The following is a 21376-nucleotide window of genomic DNA, read 5'->3' as shown; positions in this document are numbered from 1 at the left end:
GGTGTGTCCAGGGGTACGTGTTTGCCCAACTATATATTTCGTATTGCTTATAGGAGTTATGAGATTGATCACTGTTCGTTATCTTCACCTTTATAGGAGTTATAAGATTGATCATTGTTCGTTATCTTCACCTTTATAGAAGTTATAAGATTGACCACTGTTCATTATCTTCACCTTTATAGGAGTTATAAGATTGATTGCTGCTCGCTATCTTCACCTTTCGTTTATCGTTTTTCCGTGGTGTGTGATATTTATTTATGTACTATGTCTCTTGACAAAGACGCAGGTTGGGTTGAAAATTTGAGTTTTATATAATCAACAGTGTCGTAGCCTTTTTAGCGCTTATATATACATATATTGTTTTTTTTTTTTTTTTTTTTTTTGGTTTTCTGCTTACCAGCTGTACGGTAAGTACCACAAATTTAGACCTCTGCTTAGCGCTCAGGATCGTAACACTGAGGGCTATTTATCATGCCAACGCCTGCAGCGACATGGGACCTTAGTTTGTAAGGTCAAATCCGATAAACCCCTTATTCTTACTTCTAAATGCAGAGCGTTTGGCGAAGGAGCCACTTCTACCTATTTTAACGTCTAAGGTTTGACGCGGCCATGGCACGAGCGGGTCTCAAACTCACGACATCATGGTTACCAAGCAAACTTTAACCGGTTATATATATATATATATATATATATATATATATATATATATATATATTTCTGGATGCACAGACTAAAGTCATTCCGTCCTAACGGCATTAACAAAATGATTGACTTTGCCAGAATGAACATTGGCTAAACCTATTCCTGATATGACCATGTTATTCTCCCTCTGATCAACGACAACGGTTTATTTTTCATAACTTTATTTCTCTTAAGATATCTGCGTAAAATATCTGAATTTCACACTTTACCGACTGATACCACAGTGGACCTCAAAACGCATCTCTTTAGATTAGCTTTTAATTTGTGATTATTTTTATATACTAAGTGCTCTTACATACAACTCTTACATTGCTGTTAATGAACAAAAAACCAACAACAAAAAAACCTGCTGTTTGTTATTATACCTATGTCCTTTTTCTGTATTTAATTATTCCTAAGGGTTGTTTTAGATTGTTTCATATGCTATTAGGGTAATCATATCATATCGCTATATATTAATAATAATATTTATGCATTTTAATTTTGACACTATGAATATTTTATTCACATGTATGTGCACATCGATTTTATATTATCTTTTCTTTCACATTTGTAAAGCGCTTTAGAGAACTAATGTTGATAGGGCGCTATATAAATCTTTTAATTACAATTACAATTACCGCCTCATATTACCAACGATACATCGCCTTGCTTCACCAACTGGATGCATAGCAGTACCAGAACTGCCAACATCGTTGGCACTCATCATCAACAAGTTCCATTTTTAGTTTCTTACAAATAACCAATAGTTTAGACATTACACCAATTTCATGTACTATTATCTGAAATTTAGATTTTCAATAGTTTGATCTAGGGGAGAATACCACGATGTATGGATTAACTGTTTCACCTTTTGATCGGCCAAGTTAGTTCGTCCATTAATGAATTTCACACTTTACCGACTGATACCACAGTGACCAGACATGATGAGTTCACGCTCTGATTCTTATTCTTTTTTGAATTAATAACAGAGCCTGCAACATGTAATCCGCTGGAAAAGTGTTTAGCTAGTTTTGTAGTGTAGCTTTAGTGCTTATTGTTAATTATATTTTTGTTTTCTCCATAATGTAATCCTTTCCCGTCCTGACGAAGGGACAGGTTGTCCGGAAAATTTGACAATTCCAATTGTTCATGTCGTTGGTCATTCTAGTGCTTGATATAATTATTTCCCCTGACCATTGTATCTATTTAATATAGATCCGACAGTTTTGGATACTGAATGCTGTTGGTTCTTCAGTGCTTTATATATATATAGGCTGTGCACCTAATCGTGAAAATATGGTATATGTGGCCGGGTTCAACGCCTTTCTAATGATTGTCCATCTGAATAAAAAAAAACACTCATGATACATATGTATGTTATTAAGTAAGAATTTTATTATGGCTTTGGCATGGCTTTTTAAAAATAAATGCACGTCTGCAACCGAATGCAATCTTTGTTTATAAAATAAAAAGTTTAATAATATCGAAAATGAAAGCGCGATAGCTTAATCGGTACCTTTATATCAGAGCATAATAGTGCGAGAGTTTTCCCCGTAAAAATTGAATTAGTAGCAAGTCAAACCTACAGGCTTTAAATATATATACTTGAAAATCAATTCATTACAATATATTCTTCATTATTTACATGCTGCACTACCTGTAGTTTTATGACATGCATGTTTCCTATCAAAACAATTCCAACTTCATCGATATGTCGTTTTTATTACAAAGTTGTTGAACTCATTTAGGAGAGGTTACTCCATGATATATATGGTAATAAAATATTCGCATCTACCCTGCTATAAGAGTGAATGTTGGTAGTTGATAGATGAACGATGTAGTCTCTAGATATCTAAATTATTACTCATTTGTAAGCTAAAAGATAAAGTATACGCTTGTATTGTGTGTTCCAAGAGGAACAAACCCGGTGAACCCCGATCATTACATGTAAAAAAAAAAAATTAATTAAAAAAAAAACAGATAGATAAAAAACATTTCTTAAGAAAACTGTTTTAGTAGAAACGAACGACTCTGACTGCATTTGCAATCAATGTCAACAGATCTACAACTCTAGTCGTTTCATGCTTAAATTTTCGCAAGCATTCAGTACGACCATAAAGGAGGGGGGATAAAACAAAATTCGCGTGTAAAATTTATGGAAAAACTACATTCTCAAAACAAAAGAATGTGTGGGCCAAATTCCCCTGTTGCTACGTGGCTGTAATAATTATTTGTTTATAGAATCATCTTACATTTGTCGATAACTGACGCACGTGTTCTGTGACATAGTCTTATCTAAAAATACATGATAGTTATAGTCATTGGTTACTAGTTTCATCATTAAATCGTGGAACTGGTGTTGAAGTATTAGAACGCGATTTTCACACATAAGGAGAACTTTCTTTTCCTGCATTTACACTCTAACCATCCCACTCACTGTTGGTCACTTAGCATTTAGTGACATGTGCACAAAACATCGCTTAATGACTATATCCGAATCATGCGCGGATCTAGGGTGGAGGTCCGGACACTCCCTCCCCTCTGGAATTAAAGTTGCATGTAATTTGTGCGCAAAGTAATGAGGACTAAACCAGAGCACAATATTATCATTTTTATAAAACTGGAACGATTGTTTGATATCCTTTTCCTAATTTACACAATTACCGGTGATTAATGTAAATATTCTAACAAAGCAGTATTCTTGGCTTTTTCAATTTCATTAGAAATCTTTGTGGAAATAATGCAGGTTCTCAACAAAGCACAGGAATTTTGGATACAGCGCGGTAATAATATATTAATTTTAGCAAAGCATGATTATTTTGTAGCATTAAAGTTTGAACACTCGATATTTTCTTTGTTTAAACTTCAAATAATTCAAATAGCCGATGTTATAAAGTGAAATGAAGAATTCAAACACAACTCTCCGAAATTTCGCTGCATTTAGATAGATGATGTACGTCAGTCGCGTGTCATTTACTACAAAAGATAATCGCATATTCCCAGATCCATGGAAATCGTGCAGCATGCAGAAAGTACCCTGAATAGGTGTCTGACAAAATCAAGTGACGAAGTCCTTGTACACAACGATGGCTTCGAAAAACATGTGCCGGTCATGGTCACGTTCTGATGATATCGTGGCACTTTTGCACGATGATGAATATCTAATATGAATTTAAGATCGAATGAAACTTAATTGGCTGTTTTATAATAATTTAATTATTTACACATTGTTAAGTATAACATTTTCTACAGTTTTACGTTCTGTAGTAATTTTCTTGAGATCGATTAGGTGAACAACGTGAACAAGCATACGATATGTCTCCGAGTAAAACATTACTTAACCGCCGAGTTTCACCTGGGAAACAAAACTATTTGGTAAACAATGCGCACCCCTTTCTCACACCAAAAATCCTTGAAAATCAGTGCATATCATATTCGACAATATACGGTACTATGCTACACATCGACGTATTCTTCATGATATTCAAGCATAGATATGATGGTTTGATGAGAGAATCAGGAAAAAGAGGCTAGATTTGGTCATAAAATTTTCATTTATTTGTCTCAAATGAACAATTTGCATCTAGATTTTGAATTTTTTTCCCGGACCCCCACCCTCTTTAAGAGGGGACAAGCCCTTCCTGCACTCTTCCCCTCGTCGCATCGCGACTCGGCCGTCTACTTTCAGCAGCCAGACTGGTCACAAATCAGCAGAACTAGTAAATTATAGAATCTAGTAGTCCTTTTCACTAGTATAGTGAAAAAACGTAATGTCAAAAACTGATTAGATCTTACACCTTTCATTATTTTGACAATTGCTGGAAAATATGAATATCTTTGACTGATGACATTATATATGCTGATGCACTGTCACAGTGATTGACTTTGGTACTGTTCATAGACAGTCTCTGCTTCATTCATCATTAGAAACTGGCCGAAAAGGAATTGTTGAATGATTTATTAGACAGGGAAACCAAGGTTGTTTTCATATCTGCGACTAAATCGGCATGTATAAAAAGGTAGAAGGGGGGGGGGGGGGGTCAAAATATACGATCCTCTCCCATGCGGACTTCGGACGTGGTTTGAGACAATGAATATGATTTATGATCCAAACTTTTTTCTTTTGCGTAAATACTAATGCATTGAAAGATTTGTTATATAAAAATAATTGTCAGGAGCCTGTATATTTTTTTTTTCAAATAAAGAGTGTAAATAGATGCAAGTGTATATGCTAAAACATTGAATATAATACCGACAAGATTATTTTTGTTAGGTTTTTCATGGTGTCAGTGTCAACTCTTGTGTAGAACTTATCACATTGTTTGTAAATCTTATCACATCCTATAAGGTTCACATTCGGTCCCATTGTCGTGTGTTGAATTTAAAGTTCGTTTTATAATATTTCTTTTCACATATATTCTGAATGAATTTCATGTTCTGTTTACTACATGTACAATCCAATGTAGCATTGGGTTAGTGTGTGTTCCTTCGCTGAAAACATTTAGTGCGCTCGAAAAAAAAAAAAGAACAAAGTGTACATATACGCGCTACGTACATATGATATTCATTTAATTTAGATTAAAACAATGCAGATTGGATGCAAATGTAGATACAATGCTAGAATTGAATGAATATATATGGGTTGCTCTACAATTCTTAGATACAATTACACTAATCGTCCTTCAAATACAGCACCCGCCGCATCGAATCATCTACAATTGATTAAAACTTTCGGAAAAAATCAATTAAACTTTTCAAATAAAAATCATAGTGCACATTTGTTTAATAAAACTTTCAGCATATGGCGACATAAATTGGATTATTTTCATATTGAGTTCATGACATAACTTTCTTGTTCATGACGTCGCATAAAGTAACGTCAAAATGGCACAACGTTATCGTAAACTATACTGTATTTACATACCGGTATGTTTTATACATAAGTAAAGCTTTTTACGAAGACATCATAACCATTTTATGGAAGTATACACCATATGAAAGAATTTTGAGGAATATCATTTAATTTGGACGCTGGGACAAATTTGGTCCAAAACGTACCTTGTCCTTTATCGGGTTCATGGCAAACATGACCAGTCTACAGGAGATGTGTACTCCTCCTAGACACCTGATGCTACCTCTAGTGTATTCAGAGGTGTGTTCAGTAGAGCGAGTGCTCGCTAACCGTGTCATATCTGGTTCGCACCTGTCAACTGAACGGAGGCGAGCTCTTGTTTTTATCCAATATGGCGGACAATTTGAGTTTATAACTGTTACGAAAGTCACGATTGTAGATTTTTAACGATTTAGCATTTACAATGATTTCCGGAATATACGATCGACAGGACAATCGTGTCTTTTTGTCTCTGTGAAATTGAGAATTAATACTGAGCTACAAACAAGTGGTTCCCTTGTCGTATCACTATGTTATTATTGTCTGCTTCACTTCTCAGTCGTGGACAAGAGAAGATCCTCTGTATCAGTGTTCCGTCTGCGCACAGGGGCATCTTATCACACATATTGTAAAACTTATACGGTACCAATTTTGATGCACCAGATGCGCATTTCGACAAATAATGTCTCTTCAGTGATGCTCAACCGAAATGTTTGAAATCGGAAATAACTATGAAGTTTTAGATCTAAATATAGCCAAAAAACAGCGTGTCAAACAAGTGGAGCCAAATTGGTCCAAGGATAAGAGCTCTGTTCTCAATCACACATATATAAATACACAAAGCGAATAAGATGCCCCTGTGGTCTGCGAGATTTTGTTTTGACTGCCCTGGGAGTAGCCCTCACCCGAGATCCTAATGGTTGAAGAAAAGGGAAAATGCTTGGTAAAGTACAGAACTTATCTTTACCTGCAAGTTGACACAACAAATACAAGCCATCTCAAAATATGTTGTATACCTTAATCCAAATTGACAAACATGTTTAGATCTATAAATTTAAGAATGCAGGAACTGTTTAAACTTTTATGCATAAAAAAGAAATCGAATACAACCAGGGACCTGTATATGTTGACTAATTTAATACTCAAAATCAGCTAGAGCCTCCTATTTCAGGGGTTTTTATATTGTATAATCCCTCAGATTTTGTTTTTTATGTTCCATACTTTAGCAAAGATGACATGTTATAAAGAACTTAGTACTAACAATAATGTACTGATGGAGATCTAGGTAAGTAGTCAAAATGTTAAGTATATTCATTATTGTATTGCTTCATGTTATTTTAAACATGTTTCATTCCCTCACCCTCTTTAAAAAAAAAAAAAGAAACAATCGCAGTTCAGAAATATTTTGACCATAATGATACATTACTTTATAAGATTATGCTTTTAAAATCATTTGTAGATCTACAAAATGTTGATCATAAATATTAAAGCAGGGTAGCCTTATTGTTCATAGATTTTCACAGGCTCACAAATTACAATTTTTGCTTCAAAAAAATCTTATATATTGATGATAAAAAAAACTCTTCCAAGAGCTTGAGGGCATTGTTACCTGACTGTTCATATTTGACTGTTCATATTTTTCATCTATTCAGCATGTCAAAAGCAAAACATTTTTGATGGGGACTGAGAAATGTTTTAGCTGTTGATATTGTACATTTATACTTACATTTTTGACAAATTTAGGGATGTGTGTACCACCACATCTTTTTATTTTTAAATCTACCAGTCTTTTTAAAAGAAGGTTTTGTTAATAAATAACGTGTGCGGCTATAATTACATAGTTTTTATTTGAAACTCCTCAATTTCAGGTACAAAATTAACAATGAAAGAGGAAGGAGTTGCTGCATGGTGAGGCTTCCTCTATTCGGCCATTATCATCAGCAACACCTTCTCCATAGAAGAAAAAGACTAAAGTTGCCATCATATCAAAGGATCGAAGCTGGGTGACATCATTTAAAGAGGACTTGCATCAAATGCATGCCGAGAGGATGGAAGATGAGAAAAAGCAGTTGGCTTTAGGAGAAAGGAGAGTTGTTGCACCTGAGAAACTGGCTGATTTTGTTCACAAATAAACCGTGAATACTGATCACATATACATGTATGCCATACATTGAAGTGAACATGATAAGACATATATACAGTGTATAGGAATCTGCCCCATCAGAATATAAAAACTCTTGCTGAAACTAAATGTAGAAATCAAAGTTTTTGCATATGCATGTAAATATTAAGATTCTTGAGTATACATAACAATACTGGCTATAGATATCAAGATTATCGAATATAGATTAAGATTTTGTATATAAATATCAAGACTATCAAATACAAATCAAGATTTTCGCATATAAATATCAAGATTGTAGAATATAAATCGAGGTTTTTGCATATGTATATCTACAGTGTAGATTATTGAATATAAATCAATATTTTTGTAAATTAATTAAAATTTGTATAAAATTGCGACATTTTGCAAGCCATAGTCTTTATCTGGTTAATTATATGACTTTATCGACAGTATCACACAGTAGGACTACAATTTTTTATCTAATAAAATAATAGCACTTTCTATATTATGCATATATATGTACGAGTGTATGAAATGTTAACAATCATGTATGCTGTATGTCCGATTCTATGTGTGTGTGTGTGTGTGTGTGTGTGTGTATGTGTGTGTGTGTGTGTGTGTGTGTGTGTGTGTGTGTGACGGTTTTCTAATGTATATTGTCCCATGGGGATCCGGGTTAGAATAGGTCCACAGTACCCCTTGCTTGTCGTAAGAGGAGACTGTGGTCCTTCGGATGAGACCGAAAAAACCGAGGTCCCGTGTCACAGCAGGTGTGGCACGATAAAGATCCCTCCCTGCTCAAAGGCCGTAAGCGCCGAGTATAGGCCTAAATTTTTGCAGCCCTTCACCGGCAATGGTGACGTCTCCATTTGAGAGGACTATTCTCGAGGGGGACGTTAAACAATATAAAATCAATCAATCTATTGTATATTGTAAATACGTTGTGTAGATTAAACAATAAAGATTATGACCTCCCTCTCCATGTCTATAGATAATTTTTGTCCTGTCTACCTGTCCAAATCTTTAACATTCCTCATAACTTTTGAATGATGAGTGATAGATAGGGCTATCATACTTCACACATATATCTTATATTTCACATTCTTTGTAACAATTATGTTGATGTGACCTTAACCTGATTTCAAAGATTTCAATATCTCCTGAAATATTTAAGGGTGCTCATTACACGTTCAAATAATTTCTCAGATCAGCTCAGCATGAAATGATTTAATTATGAAAAACATGATGATATATAATAAGTATATTTGCCAAAAAGGCAAAATTAAGCACTTTTGGAGAGAGAGATGGTTTTCAAAAAATTATTGCAGTAGATAACAAAACAAAACAAAACAAACCAACCAAAAAAAACCGCGGATTTGAACTCGGGATCTGCGGGTCAGTTATCAGATGCCTTATCCACTAAGCTACGTAAATATACAAACAAATCGATTGCAATACAAGTATTTTCACAAAACATTTGAATCACCATCTTGTGACTTAGTCATAAAATATGTAAGTGTTAATGTAGTGAGCTGCCGTAAGGTAGGGATTTTTTATATAAATTTCTTTTGGCAAGACCTTTCATTCCATAATCTATTACCTTGACCTCCTGAACAGCAAGGTCATGTTAATCATATCATATTGTGTGAATTCATGTTCGGTTAAGTTCCTGCACTTTGGTACTAGGTTGGGAGCACCATATGGGGTTAGGTAGTTTGTTTTATTCTTGTCTCCATTACAATTTGCTTAATAATCGATCGGAAAGGAAGATATTTACATTCAATTTTTTCATTTATTGTTTTGTCAACATTCTTCACGATGGTCAAGATCCTTTAACTTGGCTTTAAGTGACCAACAAACTAATTAAATATGAAAATTAATAACAAATGTAGCACAAGCTGCATCAGTATATATGTAGAATGTCAGAAAGAGCATGTGAGTGTTAAAATAGAATTGAAAACTGGTGACTGACCTGTCTAACTAAGGACCTACAGAAATATGGGTCACATACATTAAAACTAATATGAGTTTCCGATTAAGTATATCTCAATTTCTAGTCAACAAAAACAAGTTTGGTTTTTAAAACTATTTTATCTCTAAGACAACCTAACGCAATGGTGACAACTTCCTTACAAATCAGCTGTTCAATAGTTAATCACATCCAAGATAAAAACAAACTCAGTCTAATTAAAATTATATTGTTTTTGGTGTAGCGATCATAGAACCGAATTTTTTTAATTGGATTGAAAGCAATATTTCAAAAAATGTACAATAAGATATGAACAACTGATTAAAGATTAATAAATTGTTACATTATATTTTTCTCCATGCCAAACTTTAAAAGTGCTTTTTTAAATCGTTTTCTAGACATTTGCGATATGTTCAATCAGAAACGAAAACCATATTAGTCATATGTTTTAATGTATATTGCCTACATTTTTGCAGGGTAGGTCTTCAATTACACGGTTGCGAATAAGGTGTGACTTTGATATGTAAAATAGCTACGAAAGTCAACACAATGAAAATTTCAAACAAGGAAGTAATAACGAATTGTCACAATTATCAGTAACAAATCTATATAAATATAAACTGGTAGTTCTGCGTGCGATAGAAGCAGAGAACACTGGCATGTTTTTTGTTGTTCAGTTAAAAACTTTTCGACCGCCAAAATACTATCAGGTGTTACTTACTCGTTTGATATTTCCGTTGTGTTGACTTTCCGTGTACTTGATCATGTAAAATTCACATGATTTGCAACTGTGAATTAGACATTTTCTTGCGTACCATATACCTGGGAAAATATATCTCCTATTTCTTCGGAATGTTCTGTGCGGTAGGTTTTTCTAAGGACTAGTTTAATCAACAGTGGAACATGAATTGGAGCTTAAATATATGAGGTTTCACAATGAATGGATATATTCATCTGTATATTTAAAATTTATCCTTTTTGTTTTCTTCTACAGGATCATGTACATGAGAAAAGATCTAAAAAAAACGCAGATACACGAGAAATAAAACTTTTTAAAAGATAACTAATATAATATATATTAGGCCTATACAGGCTATCTATAGGCTCTTCATATATGAGGAAATCATCTTTCAATACTAAATAAGAAAGTCTTCCGTTTTTCTTTAGGCTTAATTAACACCTTATATATATATATATATATATATATATATATATATATATATATATATTGGAATCCGATCTGAAGCTTGATCGCTCGTCCGAAGAGCCATTATTATTGATGATAGCAGGCGATAAAGAGATTTGACAGACGAACCACTTATTTGTAACTATGGATTCTAAAAATGTTACATAGAGACAAAAAGTGGTAAAATTTGTCATTTCTCAGAGGCAAACTATTGTTTTCAAAGTCCTTGTCTTTTCCCGTCAACTGTACGACCCAAATAAAGTTCAAATCTGTTCAAATTCGACATTCCGGAATAAACAGAAGCTATCAGAGGGCAGCTTTCGTCAAAAATAAAATGAAAGATCGACTGATCAAAACATTCGACGCCATATTGGATTACAAGGTGAACGACATTGGGAGCAGGTTTGCGAGCGATCGCGAGAACTTTGACGAACTCTACCGTTCAGAAGCGAGCGCCCGCGAACAATCGCTAGCGCTCGCTCTGCTGAACAGACCTCAGGGGTCCGTTTTTCTCCCGCTCTTAATTTTGTATTCTTTGTGTAATTCATGAGATTCATCACTGTTCGTTAATTTCCATGTCCATTTCGTATGTTAGCATATCTAACAAAGACTTTATATTGATACGATTTATCAAATAATGAAATATGGACATCTGAAAGTTCAGCAGATGTTAAGTCTCCTCATCATACCACTCAGCTAGATCTGTTAAATAAAAGGCGACGATAACGAACAGTGATCAATATCATAAATCCAATACGAAATACAGAGTTAGGCAAACACGTACCCCTAGATATACCAGAGGTGGGGTCAGGTGTCTAGGAGGAGCAAGCATCCCCTGTCGAACGGTCGCACCCGCCATGAGCCCTATATCTTGATCAGGTAAACGGAGTTATCCGTAATCAAAATCAGTTTGCCAAGAACAGCCTAACAATCGGAATGAAACGTCAGACAGCACTCGACCCAATGATAGGCTGCATTGGCCATCTACATCGTTATAACTACCATATAATTTGCGAACTCTTGACTTCAAACGAGACTGTTGAAACCCCTGCACCATGAACTTGTTTGTCAGTAGCTGGCCTCGATTTAAAAACTGACTATACGCAGAACAAGCTCTTGCGTTTCACATAACTATCACGTGGCTGTAAATTTGTTTATCACACGAGCCTAAAAAAACAAACTTTTCCAACAATCAAAAAAGCATATGACCACCTGTATCTGGTGTTCCATTCAGTGTTCAAACTTTACGTTACATGACTGTAAATCCGTTCATTACAGCCCTAAATGCATCATATAGTCATGTAGTTGGTGTTGATGAAAATGTAATCAATTAAATTGTAAATGTTCGAATTATTGAATGAGATGGTCGCCATCTTTCACCTTGTCTGGTAATAACAACAAAATCACTCTTCACTGTATTAATATGTATTAGTTTATCCGACAGTACGGAAATGATATTTTAAGTCAACACAGTAATATAAAACACAAAATAAAACACTCTGAAAGAGATATATATCTATGATAAATCATTCAAACGAAAACTGCTAAATGGAGAACATCAGGAAAGTTTCTTTGTTGTACATGTAATTAAGCGCATGTTTTCTTCTGGTTGCAAATTTTACTAAAAGCGTATGTTCTTAACCATTTTCTTGATATTAGAATCAAAATATGCTTAAAATTTGCGTGAACTGTTACAAAAATCTCAGGATCGAACATTTTAAGCAAGGAATTGATTTATATTGGTTTCTTGAGAACACTTCCTACAAATAAAACTATCGATGTATGGGTTGATATGTATTTATTGACTTATTCTGTTTGTAATTAGTACAAATATAAAATACTAAAGTTTTATAAGGAATTTGTAAAATTTCTGTGGTGTTCAAAAGTTGAAACATATCATCCTTCCTTATATAACTCTACCAAGATTTCACCCACTTTATTAAGCATAATTGAAAAACGTTGGATTTAATTAGGATTTTTTATGGTAAAATGTATTCATTTTCTTTGTGTGAACATATAATGTCCATTTTCATAATTTCTGAAACAAAGTTTGTATCAATTGTCGTTAATGTCAGTTGTCATTTTTCTGGAGTCGTTCATATTGAAGCAATGGTCTATCAGTGGGAAGGTCATCATAAGAATGCTCAAAGTGATGGAGCATGATACGCCTGCTTCGTTCAGTTCCTTTCCATTTCCGAATTTCAGATACTGGAGTATTCAGAATTATTTGTACCATTTTCTTGTTCCTTTTGTCTCCGTTTCTTCTGAAAACATCCCAGTAGTCATATTCCTTTGACAATTGAAATCCAGGATATTTTTGTGAGATAAACATCGACATGTACACATAATGACGGCTTAACTTACCCAAATATTCATTATATGGCAGAAATTGGAAAGGTAACATTATCTCCTGATCATATAAAGGTATGATAGCCGTTAATAGTATATTTACACTTATTCTTGAGAAATAGGAATGTAAATGTCTTTTCAAATGTATCATCTCAGATAGAATCTCGAGACATTTTGTACTCCTTTTCCTATCTCTCCTTATTTTACAATTCCAATTTTCAAATAAAAGTTCTTGCTTTTTGTGCTGAAGTAAGTATTTATACTTGTATCGCTTTGGATTCTCCCAGTATTCCCTTAATTCTTTCAAAATAGTATCAAATCCGGAATCGAGGTTTATTTCATTGTCGTTACAAATTTCACAATATTTCCTGAACTCTTCCCTGGATTTGAAACCGCTCAGTTTGATAACCCGAGACATGAGTATCGCGTTTTCCTCCTCCACTTTACCAGCGCAGCTTTGCAAAGATCTTGTGTTTCTGAAATTTCTTACTCTATATTTACATTTCCAAAATAAGGAATCTCTTGGATAAACAAAAGCTTTAAAGTCAAATGTAATTTTAAGATATAATGCAACAATGGACTCCTTAAGATAGGTGGGAATCTCAATATTTAGAAAATGTAATTGCGAATGACCAAAAACACTCAATAAAAGGGCAGTTGAAATATTTTGATGGTTTAAGCAATGGTAATATGTCTCTCCAAAAGTTTCTTTAATAACTTCTAAAATTTCTAAAAGCCCTTTAGCGGCAACAACATGAGCGATGCTGAGAGAGCTCGTTGTTCTGTTGCATATTTGCGTCGGAGTCCGTTTCATTAGAAGTGTCGTATTTCTTGCAATAAAACAACCAATATCTCCATACGTTGTACTCCGCATATGGGCTACTGATTCGGTATATGACAAAGACAAGTTTAAGGAAATTTTATTCAGCACATCGAAATCGTCTTGAATGCATGGTGCGTGTTCAATTAATAACTGCAGAACGTCCCTCCTGTCCTTACTTTTGACATTCACAGACATTCCATTGTTTATTAAAAGTTCGAAAGCATTATAATTTCCGCCAATAACAGCCCTATGTAACGGGTTATATCCTTCGTCATCATAGCAAAAATCCATAGAACTACAGTTCATTTTGAAATTCAGTAGTATCTTTAAAAGTACTCTAAACGATCTCTTGCGGTCTTCCATCAACTTATGAAATCTAAACATTTTCCATCTAGCACAGTTACATTTCAAGAAAGAAGACAAGTTGACAAATTTGAAATACGCTGCATCTATAAAATCCATTGCAGGGATTAAATGGAAAAAAATTGATATGCATTCATTACTATGGATAATATCATACTTATGTTTCTGGTATTTTATTAAAAGAGTTTCAAAGATAAGAGGATATCCATGTCGCACACTGTACTCACATAATACGGGAAGTTTCTTTTCTATCATATTTCTTGGAAATGATTTATTGAGAATTAAAGAGATAAAATGTTGATGTGGGTTTATCATCAAGGAGTTTGTACGTGTGGAATTTGATGTCGGAAATCTGTTATATGGCGGTAAATTTTTAAACAACAAATCTAGTACTATCTCATTGTTGATGTCACGAAGCTCAAACAGATCGTTCCAAATTTTGTGATTCCGATCGAGTTAAAAAAAAAGCAGAAGAAAATTGATATTTCCATGAATAGCCCCGTAGTGAGGCGGAGTTCTCTTCATCGCATCTTGGAAAAATAGCTCTTTCCTTATTCTTTGCAAAGTTGATTTCGTTAAATGTTGGTTGTGGTCAATGACGGATTCTACATCTTCATACTTAAAACTTTCACTCTGAGCAAGGTAATGAACAAGGCTTTGATTCCTATGATCCAAAGGAGATCGAGGTATTCGGGTGAGAAGGAAATCAAGAAGGAGATATTGTTTGCATATGGCTGCTGAGTGTAATAGCGTAGAACCATTGTATGATCTGATGTTGTAATTGCTTTCGAAATGACTGATCAACTCAAGTCTTCCTTGACAAGCTAGATAGTGTAAAGGTGTTGAACCAAATACATCACGTTCTGTCCAGAAAGCGTCTTTGAAATTATCATACAACATAACTAAGGTTTTCGAACTTCCATACTCAGCGACAAGATGAAACACTGACATGCTATTTAAACATATGTTTTTATCATATTCCAATTCCTCCGTCTTGCTAAGTTCAAATTTATCCTTATTCTGATAACCAGAAACACAGTGCTGAGCGAAAGACATGTTGAGAGACATAAAGAACTGTAGGATTTCTGTCCGATCAAACCTAACAGCTGTCAAAAGAGGTGTTCTACCACCAGATTCCCGACAGAGTAGGCTAGAATTTGAATGTGATATTAAACGCTTTACAACTTCAGTGTGTCCATTTTGAATTGCCACTTCTATCGCTGTCTCGCATCGTAGCCTCCGTCTGTCATCCTCAAAAATGTAGTTAAGCTGCCACAAATCAAACTCATTGTCAATAACTTGTAAACGAGTTTGATGAAACTCTGTCCAATACATGTTCCCTGTGCACGGAAGACATAAATCAACAGCTCCATGATACAATAATAATGATACGATATCTTCGTGTCCGTTTTTAGAGGCCAGATAGAGAGAAAACTTCAAACTGTCAGAAAATGCACTATTATGATGCATGAGTAAATATTTCACAACTGAAATTTGTCCAAATTCGGAAGCCAGTTGAAAAGAATCTAGTCCACAGGAAATTTTATGTTTCATATGAACCTGATTTCGGAGAAGAATGCGAATGACATTGGGGTGTCCATTTTGAGAGGCAATATTCAAAAGATTATACTCCCACTGGGCAGAATGTTTGCTGAATTCGACTATGTCAACAAAAGAACTATTCAATATTCTGGGTCCTAATCTGATAAAATTCACGTTGGCTCCATATTTCAAAAGAGCTAGAAGGCCTTCGTGATTACCATAGGCCGCAGCGACGTACGAAGCAGTGATATTTCCATCGTCATTTTCGTCAACATGTGCCAAAGGAAATTTTAAGTACAGATCCAGAAAAAGAGACATACTGGGGTAAGAAAATAATTTTAGTGCAGCTCGGTGAAGAAGGAAGATTTGAGGATGCGTGAATCTAGTCCTGTAATGAATACTAGAATAGAATTTTTTCCCATATTTTAAGTAGAGATCTTTCAATTCTTGTTTTTTGGAGCAAGATACATATTATGTTAACTGTAAAATATCAGTATCATTGAAAATCCGTTTAGAATTCACACTTCTTAGGAAATAGTGAGACAAATGGACACAACCGTTTCGCTTTGAGATGTAGAATTGTTCTCTTCTCCTTTCGTTATTTGTTAGAAATTTCGAGAGCGACCTATGAAGGATTAGTACTTTCCCGCGAACTAGTCTGATGAAATGGCTTAATTCATTTCCTATCAACTTAATTATGTTAATCTGATCAGCCTCTGGGATTTTGGCAATTTCGAAAATTTCGTCCTCAGACAGCGGTTCAGTGCTTGCGCACAATATTTCTAAAACTTTTCTAGTACTGCCAAACGTAGCGTCATCGTTTCCAAAGATTCTGAGAAATTGATCATAAAATAATGTTTCAAGTGCATTAGGAATGTTACCCAAAGACGACTGCTCAGTGTCTGTTCACAATTTCAATGCATGCAATACGAAAAGCATATTTCCTTTTCCATATTTCACAGCTTTGTCCCTGATCTCGTCCATATTCGAACTTTTTAATAAAGATTCGAGATTACTGATCTCCTTCGGTTGAGCATTCTGCAATTTCTCACTAACAAAAACACCAATATCCCTGATATTTTTATCGTTCTCTGCTTTTTGTTCAAACACAGTTAAATGTAGGCCAATCGGGGATATTCGTGATATATTTCGGGACGAGGTTAGAAATTTGATGTATTTGGGAAATTTTGTAATTCTTCCACGAAGCAGGTTTACAATATTGAATCTATTACCATATTCTATACACTCGTCCAGAGCATCTATGACAACAATATGAGTTTTTGATTCATTTTTCAGTTGTTGAAGTGTCTTGATAATTAGAAAATCTAGACATCCTTCTGCATCCTCAAGACATTTTCCACCTTCAAAATAATCTTTAAACCTTCGATTTTGCTCCAAATACTCTTTAAATTTCGGTATGTACTTCGCAAATCCTCCCGCCATATTTTTGACAAATAATTCTGGAAGCAATGTCTTTTGGGATTCAAAAGTACAAATATGGAAAACAGATATATTTTCGAATATTGGATAACCTGCTTCTCGTCGATCGTCCTGGCATGCGAGATGAGACATTATTGCAGATTTTCCATATCCCATTTCTGCTATAAACATTACACCTCTAGGAGAAGAACGCATTATATTTTCCAATTCATAAAGCAGCCATTTTCGACCGACTAGCATGTCATGTGTAGAACGATAGAATTCAAAGTCGATGTCAACAGCATATGGATATTTATATTCAGTGGTTTTGCAACCTATTGGCAAGAAAGAGGGTAAAAATTCAAATATTTAGATAAATATGTTTACATGATACTTATTCCCAGAGCACGGAAATAGATAGATGTTTGTTATGAATACTTGCATTAGGGAATGAACTTGATGAAAGAAGATGACGAATAGTGATCAATCTCATAACTCCAATAGCAATATAGACTAGAGAGTTGGGTAAACACGGATCCCTGGACACACCAGAGGTGGGATCAGGTGCCTAGGAGAAGTAAGCATTCCTTGTCGAACGGTCACACCAACCATGAGCCCTATATCTTCATCAGGTAAACAATCATAGAATTTGCAAAATGTTGATTCTGTTGGAACCCCTATGTTTGAGGTTTGTTCGTTATGTTAGTTATTGACTTTAAGATCTTATAAACAAAAGGATCAACTTCATGTATATTGTTTTTAAGAGTTAATAGTATTTAATGAACAGCATTTAATTTCTAATTGTTGAGGTATAGTAAGTAAACACTTCAAATATTTATTGAATTAAAGCTATTTGTGATAATTCAGAATAAACTATTGTGAACTGTTTCCAGAAATTGCTCTTTATATCTGAGTGAAGTTTTAATTCTTGAAATATACATTGAGCAGTCAAACAATAAGAATTGTCTACAGATACTAAAGAAATTTTTAAAGTTATGTAATGTGTAATGTAATGCACTCTCAAGTAATGTGTAATGTAATGCACTATATTTCAAAATAGATGTAATGGTACTGATAAGTCAAAGAGGGTGTTGCACTGAAGCGGGAATTTTCCCTAATCGGAGCTCCATGCCAGCACTCGTGACGTAGAACTTACCTTCTTTCATATTTATACTCATTGCGTATTTGCCATTTAAATACCTGAAGGATTCCCCAGTACTAGGGACAAACCTAATACATTTTATCTGTCAATACATTATACATGTAGTCTAAAGATAACTTTTGAAATCGTGAAAATTAAATTGTCTTCTTTGTTTCTGAATATCAGATACAATGTATACGGTTACATGTTACGAGTGTATCAAATCTTTAGTATTCTACACTACTACAGTCCAAAAGCTCTTATACTCGTATGTATTATTTTCTACAACCAACAATTGACAACTGCACATGACTCTGGCCACAAAACAAAATATGGGAAGTTTAATACGCATTTATAAAGTTCAACATTATTCGAAGTACATGCACCAGTAAAAATTTATTCAACATAGCAATTTGTTACTGGAATACATATAAACTCAAACTGTTTAACGGTTATTTACCTTGTTTGGCCTTAAAGTTTTTCTTCCAAAGCTCTGCAAAGTTCACAACAGTTTTTTCGTAAAAGGCACCATGCCTTTGTCAATAACTTTCATTCAGAAAAACATACAAGTTCTCGTTAGCAGCCTTGATTATTAAATCACAGGTATTGTATGCTGTATTCGGCGTGTTTGTTCAGAGTCATATTCACGAACTAAACAGTGTCCTGGTTGGAAGCTTATTCCAAACTCGACACACGGTAATAAACAGAGATTTGACATGAAACATTCATAAAAACTAGAAGCGTGTTTCAATTCAGAAAAAAAAAACAATCTAGATTGAAAACGTAATATGAACAAAAATGTGAGGGAGTCGAACCCGGTCGTTTTAAAAATTGACAACATCTTTATATACAAGAGTTGATGACCTCTTTTTTAACCACTGAAGCACGCAGTAGACCATACATTATTAAGGAAAATTAACGTACAAGTGAAGTTGAAAATAATAGCAGTGAAGTCGTTTCGATTTTTTTTTAAATTACAAAAAAATGCCATCGTGAAACAAAATTTCAAAGCGACAGTTTTTTAGAGAAAAACTCGAAGAACATGTTCATGTTAAATGTCTTTTGTTTCACGGAGGCAGGCTTTCACTAATTTGGGGATACTCCTCCGTTTTAAAGTTAAAAATCATATAAATCGCTTATTGCTTGATTTAAAGTCGAAATATTTGGGCTAATTTTGTCAATACACGTCTTTTAAACTTATTTTCAAAAATTATCGAATCAAGACATACGTTCCAAATGGTTTTATCATATATTTCAATAATTTAAATGTTTCGATCTTTCATGCAACACCTTTAGGGAAATTAACATGGGACGTGCAACACCTTGTTTTAAAGTAATGGTAAATACATTACATTGCTACGTAATTGACCCCAAGCCTGCTGGTGGATTTGCCTTTGTGAAATAAAAATAAGAACCCTCCCGTTTACCCAATGTATCGCATATCTGGTGTGTCCAGGGGTATATGTTTGCCCAACTATCTATTTTGTATTGCTTATAGGCGTTATCAGATTCATCACTGTTCGTTATCTTCACCTTTCATATAGAATGATAACATACCAACGTGCAATGGAGTTGTGAGGTAATATTTAAATGTGAACTTAGCGAAGTCAGAATTTTCCTCAACTGTTGACTTGTAAAGGTTTGATATTTTGAACTTACCCTTTGGATTATAGAGTTCATGAGGAGAACCTCTGGTCACTATAGAGTACCAATAATCTATAAAACAAAATTCACTTCAAGAATCTGATCTGGAGAGAGACAAATGTACATTAAACTGCATCATAATCTTTTATACACGTGCTTACCTTTCATGTTAGTGTCTGCCTCGAACTTTAACCAATGTGCCGTAATGAAGGATATGAGAAGGATGAAGAAAACGGTAATGTAATGACACTGTCCCCATATCGATCTGATGGCCGCTGTCCTTGTGGACTGTGGCAATAAACATGAGTCTATGTTTCTGTTTGCCGTGGTAGAATCGTATCGGAGTTCAAAGACCTCTCTACAAAGTGCATGTGTACTCATCTCAACCAGTTCCATATTCTTTTTTCTCAGTCTCTTTAGCATGGCAATACTATACTTTAACTTTCCATGATTCATCATTGATGGATGTTGAAACAAAAGAATCAGTTTATCAATTGAATCTTTCAGGCTCTTGTTAATGATTTCAAAATTTATCGTGTGGGCAAAATGTTTATTCCTAATGTTGCGAACAGAATCAAGAAGAGTCTTGTTTTTTCCGATGTCAAAATAAACACAGTTCTGAAACAATGATAAAATTGCTTGAATATCAAACTCTACCGGTGTATTTGGATACCGTCTGATGTAGATTGAAAATAATTCAGTTTTTGCCAGATCTCCGTCCGGTCCTGTTAACTTTCTAAAGTCAATGTCTTGCCATTTTATTTTATTCTTGAAGGATGAAAGCCGAACATAACTGTCTATTTCTGTCTTCCATTTCTCACAATATCCACACCATTGATTTCCAGGTAGATTGTTGCAATAAGTGTTGCAGGTTGGAACAACTTTGGACACATTTCGAATGATCCCACAATAAATATCTTCCAGACAAATGTCAACGTATTGTTTAAGTCCCTTGTTCGTGAATCGAAGAGCTTGGATCAACAACATAAAATTATCTTCCTTTACAGAAGAATGCATTCTTGCTCATTCAAAACGAAATTAATTTTCAATGAAAACTTCGATCGATACCTAAACTCCCATTGACTCTCCGGTATTTAACAATCTGTTTGGGTTTCTTTTTTTGGTCCCGAGTTAACGTTCTTTATGTGAATCCTCATATCAAGAGACAATGACTAACAAATCCACTTCCTTTGTTTATCATATAGATACCTCTAAAATCGACACATAGTTCACTTTTACA

The 21376-nt window shown here is 34.4% G+C and overlaps 1 protein-coding gene across 3 annotated transcripts; it reads right to left on the bottom strand.

Moving 5' to 3' along the window:
• Nucleotides 1-798: 798 nt before the first annotated feature.
• On the bottom strand, nt 799-21376 carry LOC125653822 (uncharacterized). 3 transcript variants are annotated; one of them, XM_048883460.2, is made up of 3 exons: nt 20298-21376; nt 20152-20208; nt 12279-17686 (listed from the first exon to the last, which is right to left on the bottom strand). In XM_048883460.2, exon 3 carries the CDS (start codon nt 14703-14705, stop codon nt 12927-12929), a length of 1779 nt encoding a protein of 592 aa, XP_048739417.2. In that variant the 5' UTR covers nt 14706-17686; nt 20152-20208; nt 20298-21376; the 3' UTR covers nt 12279-12926. The 3 variants fall into 2 exon arrangements, with proteins under 3 accessions (XP_048739420.2, XP_048739417.2, XP_048739419.2); XM_048883463.2 differs by lacking the exon at nt 12279-17686 and adding an exon at nt 799-2025.

This window comes from Ostrea edulis, chromosome 7, assembly GCF_947568905.1.
Source record: "Ostrea edulis chromosome 7, xbOstEdul1.1, whole genome shotgun sequence".
Classification (NCBI taxonomy): Eukaryota; Metazoa; Mollusca; class Bivalvia; order Ostreida; family Ostreidae; genus Ostrea; species Ostrea edulis.
The sequence above is the reverse complement of the archived record's forward strand: the minus strand, read 5'-3'. Positions and strand labels throughout refer to the sequence as shown.

What these genes read in the sequence shown, in the direction of transcription:
- LOC125653822 (XM_048883460.2), bottom strand. Translation starts at nt 14,705, where the DNA reads ATGATAAACCCACATCAACATTTTATCTCTTTAATTCTCAATAAATCA.